Below are 16952 nucleotides of genomic sequence, written 5' to 3' on the forward strand. Positions count from 1 at the left end.
TGTTTCAAAGTGAGGACCGGCCAAAATGTCCTCACTTTGTAAAACTGTCCTCACTTTGATAGTTAAATGCAGAAAATGGTACTCACAATGTAGCAAGTACAAGAACACACACACACACACACACACACACACACACACAATTACACACACACACACACACACACACACACACACACACACACACACACACACACATATACACACAAACAGATATACACTCATATGCACGAAACAGAAAGAGATGCTTGAGCACCAGCCATGTAAAGGTTGTTTTTACATATATATTGCATATATGTTTTATCATAAAGGCATTGTTAAAACAAAAAATAATCGGGCCAGAACCATTAACCCAAGCTAGCATTGCAAAATACATTGATTGGCTCTAGCTAGTTGATGTCAACTTTTGTAATGTTATCTGCACTTGAGCTGACAGAGATTGGAGCTGAAACAACAGACACACAATGAGTGAAGTGTAACAGACTCAAACTCACATTAGACTGACATTCAGACAGCCATCCATCCATTATCTTTACACCGCTTAATCCTCATTACGGTCGTGGGGTGAAATCAGAGGACACTCTGGACAGGTCACCAGTCTATCACACCTATGTACAATTTAGAAGTACCAATTAACCTCAGCATATTTTTGGACTGTGGGAGGAAGCCGGAGAACCTAGAGAAAACCCACGTATGCACAGGGAGAACATACAAACTCCATGCAGAAAGATCCCAGGCTGTGACGCGAACCGGCGATCTTCTAGCTGCAAGGCGACACTGCTAACCACCGAGTCACTGTGCAGCCTGACATTCAAACAAGTGCACAGAAATTACACGGATAACATGAATATACTTTTTTCCTCAATTGTATTAGCTATTTTGAGGCACCAGCTGAAACCTCCAAACTGCACTTACACTTTCACGTCACTCATGCTTTGATTATAAAAAAACAGTTTCAATGAGAAGGACTTACATGCACATGTGGCTAATCCAGCAACTAAAACATAGATTAGACACTCAGACTACAACACAGTTCACTTCAGACTTTATTCTCTGTCAAGGATGCCTATAAATTTTCATGGCAGACAGTTGTGTACTGCTGTATTAGTGCTATTTAACAATATACTACAATAATATATAAGACTTCAAGGCCAGCAGCTAATTTTGCAATGGGACAATACCCCATGTTTGTTTGCTTTCCCTTTATCACACGTGCTACTGTAATTCCCTGACTCATCGTTGGTAAAGAACACATAGCTCATCGTGTCACCCTCTGCTTTCTATCTGCAGCCTCACTTTCTCTCCTTTTTCGTGGCTTGCTATTGCTATTCTTAGCAGAGGGACGCATAGTTCTCCATTACAGCCCACTGGATACTGATGGCTACTCTTGCTTTTTGTTGGCCCCAGTATATGTGTGTGTTAGTGTGCGTGTGTGCGTATATGTGAATATGTTGTGTCTAGTTTTAAGCTAGCTTAAGCCAGCTGCATCTCACACGACTCATGCATGGCTTAACTGAGCGAATGCTCATCTGTGTGGGTGTCTTTGTGTATTTTTAAGTCCATGCATTTGCATTCATATGTGTGTTGCTTATCCATGTTTAATTCTTTTTCATGTGCGCTCCCTCCATCCACACTTCTGTTCTTTTCTGTCGCACACAAACACAAACACACACAGACATAAACTGACAATGGATCTATCATCATATTTTAACCTTTAACATTCCCACTGTTATGTAATTTGATTTTATTTAATTTACCTCAGTAATGCAATGTCAGTAATCCTTTTGGAGTGATTCACAGTATAATATGCCAGTGACAGGCAGAACAAATACTTGGCTCATGCATTGTGAGTAGGCACACTTCCATATGTGTATCCACACACACACACACACATGTGCACGCACGCACACACACACACGGTGGTATTCACAGAGTAATCAGCACTGCAGCTATTATTAATGAGAGAGAATCAGGTCATTAATATTTAAGCAGTGTCACTGGGGCCACTGCCGTAAGAGTGTGTGTGGTCTGTTTGTGTGTGTGTGTGTGTGTGTGTCCACATATAGAAGAGGGCAGAGGGACTATGAGGCAATTTCCTCAGGCAGCGTAGTGAGCCCCACTCCATTACAATAGGATAGACAGAGATGGAGACATATTACTCCCTTTAAACAGAGAGGTGGAGAAAAGACAGAAACAGAGGAATCGGATTTTGCTCCTCGTCCTTTAGCTGCCGTCCTCTCCTCTCCTCTCCTCTCCTCTCCTCTCCTCTCCTCTCCTCTCCTCTCCTCTCCTCTCCTCTCCTCTCCTCTCCTCTCCTCTCCTCTCCTCTCCTCTCCTCGCCCCTCATCCCATCTCCATCAGTTGTTTCTGTTCTGTGGAGGATGAAGAGGCTCAAATGGGAAACAGCAGATATCTCATTACATCACACTGGATAGGATAGGCCTGGGAGCTTCCTGTGTGTGTATGTGTGTGCACTGCCAGTGTGAACCTTCTAAATGAACACTGTTGGGGATTGCGACTCTTTGCTCTGTGTCTAGTCGTCCACACTGGGCATGCTCTGGTGACAAAGCACACATACAGGGACACACTTTTTGTCAAAACCCACAGGCTAACATGATGCGCTCTGAGGGCGACGGTGTGATCGGGCGAAGAAAGGACTTAAAAACTGTAAATAATAACATTAGCTCTTTCTTTCTGTCCCTCCTCCTCCTCTCTCATCCCCACAGCCTCTTTCTGTGTCTGGGATTAGTGGGTATTACTTGCTCTACAGAGCGAGGAGAATGAGGCAGGTCTTACTGCCAGTTCCTAGATTGGGAGAATGGGGGAAAATATTCCATTATAATAATATCTCATTATTACATCAAGCTGGAGGACACACAATAGCTGAATCGGTCATCTGTAAAAACAGTTGTCCTCAGATAATGTCAAGTTTTTTGTGATTGAGCTATCGTTAACATGTTGATTGAAAGATAAAGTTGAATCTTACTATATAACATTGATCAATACTATGAACGGGTTGAGTTGGATATAGGAGATAATAATTAATAGAAGATAGACTTTTTTCAAAATTCAGGAACAAGAAATACAAAGAGTATTTATTATCAACTTTAACCCTTCATTCTCCACAATCTGCACTGAATCAATGTGAGGCTGTCAATCCTGCTCATTTTTTCCAAACTATGCTGAAGCTTTGCTCATTTTACCACTTCAGTTGTTGAAGATATACTGACTGTTGCAGAGAGAGCATTTATTAATAGACTGTACATCATGTTTAATGTCATGGATACCGCATACCTATAGTATTATATATATCTCTGAATGTGCTATGTTACTATATTACATTATACTTTGAGTGGTGAAATGGTAATGCCTTTTTCTCGCTGCAAATAAGCTTTAAATAATGCTTCAATGTACACTGCCAGTCAAAAGTTTGGGCACAACTTCTCATTTAATGGTTTTCTAGAGCAATTACATAACAGCAGTATTGAATTAGGATGTGTTTGAATTTGTTGGAATCGTGTGGATATCAAAAATAAAAGATTACATTTCAAAACAATACGGTGAAGGATTAATGTATTAATTCCTGGTGAGGTGTGGAGCTGAACTGTCCTCTGAAGCTCCATATCCTCCTGTATTTGCAAAGCCACACCCATGTTTATCTCAAGGATTTAAATTAAATCCTTGAGATAAATTTAAAGGCACATATGTTAAATCATCTGGGAAATATGTCACATTAAAAGCTGGAAAAGCTCTAAAATGCAATTCACTGTAAACTGTTGTTCCTTGGAAATATCATTTGATTAAGTTTCAATTTACAGTTTTTCCTCTCGTCACTTGGTTGCTGAAATCATTTAGGAAAACCCAAGAAATAAGTTATACTGTGGAATCAATTAGTGATAAATAGATTTAGAGAGACAGAAGAAGTTGAACAACTTTGCCAGGCTTACATTAGGAACCCTCATAGTTGTTCCCTTATTGGCCATCTGCCTGTGTGTACAGTGATTTGATTACCTGTGAGCTTCATTAGGACAGAGAGACGGGGGAGGCCGGGCTGGTAGCTCCCCTATCCTCCCTGCTTGAGTATAGAGTTACCTTTTCACGGAAGAAGCTGCATTGATTAGCCATGTGCCCGGGGAGAGGAGGGTTGCATCCTCATCGTGTGCCGTCGCAATCACCTCTGAAGACTGGGGAATTCGGATGCGTAGATATACTGTGTACAGGATAGGGCCTGCTTTCCCCCCCAGTGCATTTTTGCATGAAGATCTTGTCTACTTTGGTTTCCAACAAAGCAGGGACAATAATATGGGAAGCCTCAGCAAGGGTTTTCCAGGAAAGACGGAAGCAGTGTGTCAATCAGCAGGACAGACGGAGCGCTACGTGGCTTCGCCGTCAAACGTTTGGTGTCTGAGAGTGGACTTGTTTGTGCGACTCTGCTTGAAGTTTCTCCACAGTTTGATTTTAAACCTGTTCTAACCCCGTTTTTCTCCCCACGTTGTCACTTTTTCTACACAGACTCTGCTTCAGTGACTATGCTTTTTTTTTCTTTCTTTTTTTGATAGACGTGCACAGGGTTCTGTCCAGTGGAGCCAGTCGGAGGTGTGATCTTTACATAAATATACGTCAGCTCTGTCAACACTGGAATCTGCTTAGGAGCACTAGTTTGTTTTGGTTTTTTTTATAACATTTTATCAGCTTCTCTTGTAGCACCACTCTCCCCGTGCAGAGCCGGCTTTGTAAGAATGATGAATGGTTCTTTTAATTGTTTCTAATTGATATCTACTCTGAAAGACTTTATGAAACACGGCCAATTTAGTAACACCGATAGACTGTAGTACCTTATTAATTCTCTCCCGTCTGGCTCGAGTGCTGTGCAATTGAAAAACGGTCTGTTTGTGCGTTTGTAGTATTTCTTGGTGAAAGAACATGTCTGTTTAGTGTTTTTTTTAATGCCAAAACGCTTCTCTTTTTGCTCACCTCATTGTGTCCAAGTCCTTTGGTGTATTCAACCTTAATTGTTCGCGATTACACCACAATGTCTGCTGATTTACTATGTTGTTTAGGTAGCTGGGTTAGAGATATTGTGCAACTGTCTTACAGCTTGGCAAATGTGTTTATTATTATCATTTATGATGAGGTGATATTGGATGATAAATCCTCATTCAGCTCCCCCATGGCAGGGACGCATTCTCGGCTCTGCTGGTGAGCTACATTTGCATACATATTGTCTCACACCTTTAGATAGACTTTCTGTTTCTCTTAATCTACATCTACCCTTTCAAAAGCATCTCCAAAGGTACACTTAATGAATAGAAAAGGGAATTAAGAGGAAGAGGAGTGCACATAGTTGAGGTTTTTGTCAATCAGCAAACTTAATGGCACTTGTAACTAGCTTTGGTCTTCTGGTTTGATGGACACGAGCTGCTGTATTAGTGTTGGCTAACTGTGGCTGTTTTCCACCTGTGGGTATTTACTGGTCCGCCCGTGATCGTCTTGTCAAATCACTTACATGTCAATGTGTCACTTTGATCACGTTTCTCTGAAAGAAATCATAAAATGGATAAAAAGCAGGAAAAGACAGAAAGCTGTAGTGAGACACAAATAACCTCAGAGGGAAGAAATGACTGTAGAAGTGAGACAAACGCACAATACATTAGACGCCCCTTTTTTGACACTTCGGTTTTACTGCAGTTTAAGGCATTAACACCAAGGCGCTGCCACGTGCGCTTTGTCCAAGTATTTTTAACTGTGACATGAGCCGCGGTGTGTTAATGGTCTGTTGGATTGTCAGTAGCCTGTTTTAGAAAACTTTTTCAAATCACCAGTTTTTTGGGTTTTTTTGGTTTGTTTTTAAAAACCTGCCAAATGGTGCTAATTAAATAAGTCAAAGCACAGGCCACGAATGTAGAACTGCGGAATGGAAAGGAAATGATGCAAAGTGTTTTAAATGCACATTAAAGCAAAAACCCTGGAAAAAGAAGCACGACCGCACGGCCCTCTTTTGTTGCTTTAAAAATTCATCTAAGATTAAATCAAACTGGTGTTCTGTTGGAAAACTCGATCAGACAAGTTATTATAGAAAACAAGGTGTGCCTATGAGAGAAACTGCATCTTTTGTGGTTTGATTTGAGATCTGAATGTCTGACTCAAGTACTTGAGTTGTATTTGAATTAAAATGCTATTTCAAATAAATTTCACTTGTCTTTTGGCTTTTCTGAAGGCAGGTTGCTTTTGTGGATTCTATCAGCTTGATTTTGTCCCTTTTAAACTGGTATTGCAGGAAAAGTGTGACAGTTACGTTTACTGCTCCGTTATTACTCAGCCTGTGACACTTAGGTTTCTTCAAATTTCTCTGCTGTTTTCTTGAAGCATTATTACAGAATAAAGAAACTGAACGAACAACACATTTAATCACAAATTATATTTTCTATTTGAGAAAAGCAAATTCTTAAATGCTGAAAAATAGAAAACTTTCCATAAATTGAAAATGCAGCAATGCTCATTTGAGAGGAATCAATTGATTTCAGTTGACCCAGGGGCATTAATAGTACTTGTTAACTCAATTTGGATAAACCTAATTTAATTGTGTGTTAATAATTGAAGCAATTTAGCTAAGTTGATCCAGATGTTCTCTTTTTCCAGCGTTTCCATCAACCTGAACCCTGTGGTCAAATATTAGGTAGATTTTATCCAGGCTTCACAAACTGGTTTTCATAAGAACTTGGTCTCGAATAAAACTGCTCTGGCTAATAATGTGTACAAACCTGTCTCTCTGTTGGCTTGTAGAGTCAATGTTTGGATTCCCAATTCTTCCTTCTCATTATCTTTCCCTTTTCTCACCTCATTGCTTTTTACTTGTCTCTACTGTGTTTTTCTTTCTCCACTTTTAGCTTTCTTCTGCCACCTTGTCTCCAACCATCCTCTCCCTTAAAGCCTCCTTCCATCACTCCCTCCACGCCTCCAGTGCTCAGGTTGACAGATGTTTGGCTGGCTGGCCTGTCATAATAACTGTGGTGCTGGGTGTCTCAGGTGGCTGGTGTTGGCTGTTCCTTGAGTACTTCGCAGCCAGGACAGGACAAGACAGGACACTGCCTGAGGCTACGGGTGAGGGAGGGAGAAAGGAGGGGAGGAGCAGGGAGGACAGGAACACGGAGTGGAAACAGGAGTTTTATTTTTGGTTGATTCCATAATACTCTTTACATAAGATCTTAATGCATGCGGTGGTTACATCACAGAAAGGACGAGTACGTTCAGCCCGTGTCATAGTCGATCAGTAGCATATTTATCAACTTACTGAGATCTCGTTCAGGGAAATTTAGAATAAAAAAAGAGGATTGAGGGAAAACCGCAGCAGAAACGAGAAACAAAGCAGATGTAGACAGCCATATATACTGGGCTTTGCAAAAGTTCTGTTACACTCGGTTTCATGATCTTTAGAGACGTTTACATGTCGGAGTGAAAAATTCCATTAAATAAACTGAAAGTTCTACCTTATAGGCAGGTGTCCTTAACGCAAATTTTTTTCTCCGGTGAAGTTGTATCAAGATGGAAGTCAAAAGAGTTGAGATATCTGCTCTCCTTTGTGCTGAACATCAGCCGGACGACCGTCCACAGAGTCGCGGAGAGGCTAAAGAATGGTGAAGATCTTTCAGGTCTTCACCATTCTTGAAAGATCACTGAAAGATCTTCACCATTCTTGAGCCTCTCCACGACTCTGTGGACGGTCATCCGGCTGATGTTCAGCTGCTTGGCTCTGTCAGACTTGTTGTGGCCAGCATGAAGGAGAGCAGATATCTCAACTCTTTTGACTTTCATCTTGATACAACTTCACCGGAGAAAAAAATTGTATTAAGGACACCTGCCTATAAGGTAGAACTTTCAGTGTGTTTAATGGAATTTTTCACTCCGACATGTAAACGTCTCTAAAGATCATGAAACCGTGTAACAGAACTTTTGCAAAGCCCGGTATATATACATGTGTAATTGTAAAGGGCTCACTTTTAGCCTTGGACCCACAGAGAATTATCACCCAACTCTCCAATTCTCATCTAAGGTCTATAATTATCTTTTTGCATCTTTTAAATCACTGTTTAAATTTTCCAGACCACAGTTATACAGTTTAGTTCACGCTCACCCTTTTCTTCAGTCCTGTTTTCAACCACAGCAGACAGCTGCTTTCAGCAAAAACATAAAAAAAAAAAACTTGGATCAGACCATTGTACAATACCTGCTGAAATGCCAGAAAGACAAAAGTAGAAACTATAGCTGCTGAATGCATGAGTGAATATTCAACTTCTCTCTCTTCAAATGAATGTTAATGTTGCTCTGTCAGCGAAATGTGTAAGTACGCTTCTGTTTCCTAACAAATGAGCCATATTAAGAATATGTCAGTGTTGTTTCCCTGCTGTTGATCTGCCCCTAAGTCACCAAAGAAATCAAACATTGTCAGATGAATTATTTTTAAAAATGTGTATGTTATCTAGAATTAATCTAAATTGAATATAATGTTTTGTTTCATCGAAGATTTAATGCATATTGTACCTCTCAAATTAATATGCCAGCAGTCTGTAAATAAAGGAAGTGAAAACTGAGCTAAAGAGGATCAAAGGGTTTACTGTGACCATAATCTTTGGAGTTGCAAAGCTTACACTATAGAAACACCCGTCTAGTTGTCAGTAGTAAATATATTAGGGGAGAAAAGCTGAAAGTTTTAAAAGCACATTTCCTGCATGTATTTTTAAAAAACATTATCGTTCTTGCAAAATATAATGCTTAAAATTAATTTTACATAATCGTATTTATTCCGGGACAGAGTTGATCTATAAGAGGGTGGAAGATAAATATTAGAGAATGAGGTGACAGGCAGAGATGGGTTGCAGGGTTGGGGAGAGAGGTGGCAGGGGGGCCACAAACCCTTCAAGCCAGCAGGAGGCTGTCTCTGCTGAGATTTATTGCTACTCTGTAAGCTGAACCTTGTACCTCGCTGTCAGCCTCTCTCTCTTTATCTCCTCCTTGACTGTTCTCCACTAAAGCTGATGTGTAGCTGTACAAGTTTGATAAGACAGTAGTAAGACATGCAGATGAACACTTGATCGCACCTGTAGATGTTGTCATCTACACACTGGTGTTGTTTGTCTGTTCTGCCCCGTCATGGATGGAGATGTTTTTCCTCCTTTTTTGATTTCATAAGAGACCTTTATAAATGTGCTGAGGCTGATAAAGACGGCCACCTAGGAGGACAGGCAGACGGGCCAGTTTCAGACTGGATGAGACCTGCAGTAAGCCCTATATCAGCCTGGCTTTACTGTCTTATTGAACACTAAGGCTCTCCAGTTTACATCGAGCTCCGCAGATCCAACCGCAGAGCGAAGGGAAAGAGTTTGAGGACATGATTGATCTTTGCCAGCAATATTTCCTCGGTGGATGGCAATGATTGGATTATGGTGTTTTGAGATGAGTTTGCAGTGTTTACACGGGCTGCTCCTCTTCGCTGTAATTATTGACGGGACTTGTGAAAAACATCACCGCTCAATTTTGACTCATTTGTGACAACTTGTGCAATCATAGCTGTGAATTCTGTCACTGTTCGAACCGCAGTGGAGCTTATTTCATTTGGCGGCTTTTTGCTTTATGAATGTGGAGGTAACTGCGCACATCAGACTTTATGAAGGAGTGGCTCAGCTCAGCTAATGAAACTGTGGTACCGCCGGACGCAGGGGGAATCGGTGTGCACCACAGCAGCCAACAGCCCTGTGCGCTTCTGACAGACAGACAGTTATGTAAGAGGGGAGAGCTAAAGGTTGCCTTGTCTCCTGAACCACCAGAAATCCACACAGACACAGCGAGCAGCGGTGAAGATAGGTGGCCTGCTCACCTGCTGATTATAGAAGCTTCTTCATGCAATAATAAAACGGTCCTCTGCTCCACAGGGAGCCCAGATGGATGTAAGGCAACAGCCTAAATATTATGGATATTTGGACACGGAAATTACAGCCAAGACTCGGCCACTCAAAGCATCTAATCAGCATTATAGAACTTCCCGGTTGAAAATAAACAGCCCTAACCTAAAGCGGTTATTAATAAATAGGCCAAGTTCAGTGCTTGATGTTTGAATAATTATTATGGTCTTCAGGGAGCTGTCCATGTAAAATTAGATTGCTGATTGCCAACCTAAATAATTAACAGCAGTGTGATTATGGGGACTGTAGTTCACTACGTGCTCCAGTGTGTAGCCTTTACAGCTGTCATATGGCAGCTTAGAAATAATGAGCATTCAGTGAAGGGACATAGTGTGGGACAGGATGGCATGCTGCTGCCCGCCCTGATGATAGCAGCAGCATTAACAGTCCACTGTCCGAGCTACTCATCACCTTGACAACTCATAAAACTGTCACCGGGGAGACAGAGTGTTCACGCCTGTAGCTATGTGACCAAGACGTCTCTGTAAGCAAATGAGTCCACGTGTCGGTGGATATTTGTGCCTCCCAGCCTTGAACTCAGGTGAGGACTAATGAGTTCAGCATCTCCTCTCCTGCCTGTTGCTGCTTACAAATAAGCACCGAGTTTGAAAAATTACCAAAATATGTAAAAAAAAAAAAAAAAAAAAAAGATTTGAATCCCTTCTCGGGGACAAACGGTGTGTAGGCAGACACCCTCAGCACAATGCACAGGTTGTTAATACATTACTTGTATCATTATTTCATAACCGAAAAGTTCTTTTAATTTAACAACCAAAAATTACGCCCACTTAAACGTTTGGAGTCACCTCAAAAATGTTTACATGTCCTGTCTTTCCTAAAAAAAGATGAGCTCATGAGATGAGATCACCTGCTAAAATTTCAACATGTAGTTAACAGAAGCAGTTCTTGGGAGAAAATAATGGCAAACACAGAGGCAACTACTCATTCTTCGTTTGAGGATTTGCCATAGTACCCACTAGGCAATAATTATACAAATGTGTCGTATGGTGACGTAAAGAAGTAATGCAAGAATAGTCTGGACAACAAACGAAGTGTTTCAGGCTGTTCTGGAGAAGTGTTTTTGGTTTAAGAGAATCATTCTCTTTGGCGTGACTTTTGGCTTTGTAACTTTGCAGACCTTTTACATAAAAAGCTATATAACACACTTGAAGAAAAGGAAAATCTCAAAGGCATAATATGGGGTCTTTAAGAAGTGAAAAAGCAGCATGTTCCTGAAAAAACTTCCAAGTAATGTGCCATTTTTGAAACTGGCTGCTTGCAATGTGCAGCATGGGTGAGTGACTGAAGTTATTCATTGCAGGAGGATTAGTTAGCAAACAGCCAATTAAGTTTGCATTAAAGGGGCATAGCCTTGTGTAATTTAGCAGCATCAAACACATCTGTATGCAAGTTAAAAGTTTTAAGCTCATGCAAGACTTTCATCATAAATTGTGATGCTAGACCTGTGTTAAAAGGCAATGCTGCGCTTTAAAGGGACCAGTGTTTTCTTCTGATGTGTTGTCCAACTGCTATGGAGGGAATATTGTTTTGTTCCAACACTAAGTGAAAAGCTGCCCATCACAGAACGTTGTGAGACACGATATCTGTTAAATATGAAGATAACAGCTCACATTTTCTGACAGTCTCTCCCAAAAGGAATTCGTAGTGTTTCACTTGTTTGTACACAGAGAAAGTAACAGAAATAGTTGTGAAAAATAAACAAGAGAACCAGAGAAATAAGTTCAAACTGTAGCCTGTTTTTTTCACTTCTTGTCGAAGTGTCAGTTTCAGAAAGTTACGCAAATTGTGCGACGCAGCCCCTCCGGTCTGTTTTGCTCCATAAGTCACTGTTCAAGAGGCTCTGTGGTACAGATACTTGACTGTTTGCTGTTTGTACTGGAGGTTCGTGAAATGTGCATGTCGCTCTATGTGATCCTGATGGAGATGTTTGCACCCCTACTCTCTCCAGTGCACTCTTTGAAGCTGGTCAGAGTCACCAACAGAGGTCAAAGCCAGTCATCTTAAATGCAGACGGACGTGATGTGCAACACCTGACTGCCAAACAGCCCCCTCAAACCAAAGACCGCTGCTCTGTAGTAAAATGGTTGGCCTGATTTATCATCACCAGTCTCTCTCTCTCTCACTCTTGTTGTGGCTTTGTGGTCTCCCCTTACTCTCCCGAACCTCACCCCACCTCGTATTCAGCGGGCAACCAGACATTCTTGACATTTTGCAAAGGTTGAAAGACAAAGAACCTTTGTCTCCTAATAAGGCCACGCTCTATACCCCACCTGAATGAAAACACTGCAAGAGCAAGAGTGAGTGTGTGAGGAGGTGTGTGTGATGGTCAGGAGCAGTGGGGGTGAAAGTATGTATGGATACAGACAGGAGTGAAAAGATGCAAATGAGAATGGGTGGGCAGCACAGAGAGAGGAAATGCAAAGTTACAGGTAAGAAGAGAGATGAAGGTGTGTGGGAGGTTTCGGAATGAAGATGACAGTAATTAAGGGAAGTAAAGTTGAAAACTGTGATGATTAGTTCCTCATATAAAGGTTGATTGTGGTAACAGTCTGGTTTCAGAGGCTAATCGAAGTGATCGCTGTGAGAAACACAGCAGTGCACCCTGATGCTTCGCCCGCAGTCACACAGGCAGACTCAGATGCTCTACAAGAGAGCGATATTCTCCGTCACTGCAGGAGCTTGAAGCGGAACTCGCGGCACCCAAGGTCCTTCTGGTCTCTTCTCGTCTCTCTCTCTCATCCATCACACCCCTCAGCTCTACCTCTCACCTCCCTCAATCTCTCCTGCGCCTCATTCCTCCGCAGTTTGCTCTGAAAAACTCGTTCCCAAACAGCTGAAGCAAGAGAAAAACAGTTAGTGTTGGAGCTAGGACAGAGGTGTGACGAAACAGAGAGAGTTTAGACCCGGTCACACACCTTTCAGCTTTTTGGTTCAGTCACTCTGCTTGCTGTCACTTCGAATTATCTCCACTTATCATGGCCCTGTGTTATGCAATGTCCCTGCATTGTCTCAGTCACTGTTTTCAAGGTGCTGCAATTTTGTAAAAGTGAGAGCACAATGCTGTTTTTGCTGGGGTTTTTTTGTCTTAACATTACATAAGCCAAAGGTAAAAATATCTGGACCTCTCTTTAGAAGCAGATGGTGTGCTTATGACACCAGGCTCGTTAAAGGCAGCTATAACTAGGAAGAGCCAAGGGTTATCGTGAAGTACACCACCTTAAATCCAGCTCCCTTCACTAACAAGGGAAAGAAATGTTCACCGTCTGTGTGAGATGCGGTAATGTGCTTTAAATTCTCCTCTCATACTGCTTTGTCTCTCTCTGTTACTTTCCGTCTTTGCCCCCCACCTCCTGTTTTTTTTTTTTTTCTGCTTCTGTTCTGGTATTCTGTCACTCACTGGAATGTAGGCAGATATGGGATAATAGTCAGACTTTCAGATTAGCAACTCAGGAGCCAATGTTAACCACGTGGTTGTTGTTTTACCCATGAGCCTGTTGTCTTGGAAACGTTGCATAAGAGGGGAGTGGGAAAGCAGGATTCCCCTTGCTGATTGGGAGACAAGGTGGCACATCTTTCTTTTCTCTCCCCTTGTCTTCTCCCCTGTATCTTCCTCTCGCATCTCTTTCCTTTTCCTCCACTCACCACCTGCTCTGTCTGCGACAAAACACCGGAGCGCAAACTATCTCCATCATGCCACGTGTTGAATCGACTCGGCATGCAGCGCCTCCAAATAGAGCTCAAACAGTAGATCTATTACATTTAGTCGTCTCCACACCCGAGGTTCAACTAAATTAAAGCTCCGGTTGGAACAGTGATTTATGGCCCAATTGGAAATGTTTGTGCTCGCGCACAAACAAACACCTGGAAACACGCACCGCTCTGTAAGCAGTGTTATGTGTCATCCTTGGCTGTGGGAGGCCTTGGCTGGAGTCAGGGAGGACAGTGCTTTGTTGAATCCACCGAGACCACATGTTCAAGACTGCATGACTTGTCCTTCCATGGCTTCCTTACGAGCAAGGCCATGCTGTGCTTACATGTAGCAGGAGGATGAGAGAGGGGGGGAGGATGAAGGAGGACGGCACGTGAAAGAAGGTTGGCCTTGGCTCTGGAGACAGGACAATTTATCTTCTGTATCCTCACTGACTCCAGCTCTTTGCCTCATTTAAAGCGGAGAAAGAAACATGATCAGACCAGACACTCCACGCTTAATACGAAGTAGTTTATGCCAAAAATGTCAAAACAACACATAGTCTGACATACCTGTGTGAAGTAATTAGTGATCTGAACAAATCAGGGCTGCACACTTCCCAGTGGGATCACCTCAAATTGAGTGTAATCTGCGTTTTTCCAGCAAATAGCAAGCCAAGAAAAGAGCAGGAATGGGCAGCCCCTGAGTGAGGGAGCTGTCTTAATCCATGTGTTTAGCAAGCACCATCTGTTCCTTTTATTCAGATGGGAGTAGAAATATTTGGTTGATTAGGAGAGGATCTGTGAAGGATAGCCGCACCGCTACCACCAGTTACAAGGGACACACATGCTCACTTCTGTCAACTGGTGTCTTGGAAAACAAACAGGAGACAGACACATAGACATCGACATGTAAATCCTTGAATAACTACACTCGTGCGTATGGATGTGAATGTGTGCCAAACACACAACAATAATGTTCAGAAACAATGTAGCACTGCGGAGAGAAGCAGGCACAAGTTAGCAGAGCAGATCTGAAAGAATGCAAACGCTTACAGAGAAGAAATATCTGCTCAGAGGACAACTGATGACAACATAGATGGCATGTCTTTAAGTTCTTGTCATTGTATGACCATATGGTATTCTAATGTATAAGCTTTTTAAAAAATGGCTAATTGTTTGGAGTTTATAGATTTACTGTTGACCTCTCTTTGTTTTTCTGTTGCTTTTATAAACCAGAAAAATGGACCACTGATCAGAATGTTTTGTGTTTGTAAGTCATGTGTGATTCAGCCGGCGTAACGTCTTAATCTTAATATGGCTTTTGAGAACAAATAAATGAGGCTTTGTCAAGTAAATAACCGTGGCTGATCTGGTGCTTGTCTTAACTGGTTGCAGTTTATCACAGATTACATACATACGTTATTAAAATACCATATCCTTGTTCAGAATAGAATTAGATGGGGGTTTATGCAGTTTCTAGCAATTGTTCATCCAAAATAAAAAATAAAAGAGTTATTTATGCATAGAAGTGTATAGATTTAATGCATATCTCTTTGTCTAGTTGCACTTGTTGAGTGTAAAAATGGTGTCTCTATATGTGTCTAGGTGCAGATCTTGGTGGTCTGATGGACCTGGAGTCTCTGTATCGAGGTGTGGAGCAGAGTATCAACAACACACGAGCAGGAAGAACTCGCAGGCAGAGTCTGGACAGAGCCTACAACATAGAGGTACTGCTGGGCGTCGACGACTCTGTGGTCCAGTTCCACGGGAAGGAGCATGTCCAGAAGTACCTGCTCACACTCATGAACATTGTAAGTGTCTGCGGCTCCCACAGGTGTAAACGCACACTAACACGAACAAAGACACGGACTGTGCAATGTCACGGAAATGTCAAATGATTCACATGTATGACTACAGGTGCAACTAAAGTGAATACGCTTGTAATCAATGAGGCACAGATTAGAGAACTTGGAATCAGTGAAACAACATTGTGAATACAGTGTGTACAGTTTAGTTTGGCTAAATGCATTAGCATAGTTATAAAATGACCAGAGAGAGCAAGAACGGTCTCACTTTTGTCCCGATGATTTGCCTCTATCTGCATGTTTGCATCATGGCTCCATTTGGAAAACAGTCGCCAGGGGAAATTCTAATTATGAGACTTCTCAGTGATGCTCAATGATACAGGAAGGTTGGTGACCAACAAAAGAATCCACTAGAACATAGTTGCAACAGTAATGAGGATGTGTAGAACCAGCTTTAGTACTACAAATAAGAGCCACAGTGGTCATCCTTCCTAAAATGACACAGATACAATGCTGTTTGCACATTTTACCTCTAAAAAAACAGATGGATTCTGTAAGGAAATCTGAGTTTCTGTGGCGACTCAGACGACGAGAAAAACAGTTCAAATCATTGGTCCCTGTGGGTGTACGAACTTACCTACTCTTTATAAATGCAAGATGAAATTTTTCTCAAGAGCGTTAAAAGAAGTCCGACTATTGGTGGTGCAGTCTTTGATGAGATGAGGCCAAATTAGATCAGTTTGGCTCAGATGGAATCCAGTGTATTTGGTGAGAACATGGGCAGACCTTCCACAGTTGACTGCATTGTCCTGATAGTGAAGCACGGAGATCAGTGTGTGATGATTTGGGGCTGTATGAGTGCACAAAGTGTTGGGAAGATGACATTTATGGATGGCATGATGAATGTTTGTGCATATACCAAAATACTGGCTGACAAGATGACTCTCAGACTAAAGAAGTGTGACAGAAGAGGAATATTTCAGCAAGATAACAATACAAAGCACACTGCCAAAATCACACAGAAGTATCTAAAGAAGAAAATGAAATCTTTGACCTGGCCTTAAGTTCCCTAAATTCAATCCAATAGGACACATGTGGGGTATTTCAAAGAGAAAGGCTTAACAATGCAACTCTTCTTATGAAGAGCAGCTGGAAGAAAAGAGGTCTTTTGAGAATTTGGTGTCCTCCATGCAGAGAATGATTCAATCTGCCATCAAAACTGAAGTTGCATTAGGAGTATCTCAGTAATAAAAGGTGTGCTAGCTTTTGTTGCTTTGAGTTTCAACAGTGTGACCTGTATTTTTTTAAATATGGTAAATCTAAACATCTATTTTACATAAGAGTAAATTCCTTACTGTTCAACTTAGAAGTGAAATTACTGTAAAGTGATACCATTTTGAATCATTTGACATTTAGTGGATACTGCTCAGGAGTGTACTACTTTTGACTATCAGTATATGATATGATTGGTGGTTAGCACTTT

General features: G+C 41.6%; 1 protein-coding gene across 3 annotated transcripts in view; it reads left to right on the forward strand.

The window, feature by feature from the left end:
* Positions 1–16952, forward strand: part of LOC110948118 (A disintegrin and metalloproteinase with thrombospondin motifs 2-like) — a 122194-nt gene that overhangs the window by 77233 nt on the left and 28009 nt on the right. For all 3 annotated transcript variants that reach the window (XM_051954235.1, XM_022189512.2, XM_022189513.2), the window contains exon 4: positions 15270–15475. In XM_051954235.1, coding sequence (XP_051810195.1) covers positions 15270–15475 — 206 coding nt within the window. The remainder of the gene's footprint in view (positions 1–15269; positions 15476–16952) is intronic.

The sequence above is a fragment of the Acanthochromis polyacanthus genome, chromosome 10 (genome assembly GCF_021347895.1).
Source record: "Acanthochromis polyacanthus isolate Apoly-LR-REF ecotype Palm Island chromosome 10, KAUST_Apoly_ChrSc, whole genome shotgun sequence".
NCBI lineage: Eukaryota > Metazoa > Chordata > Actinopteri > Pomacentridae > Acanthochromis > Acanthochromis polyacanthus.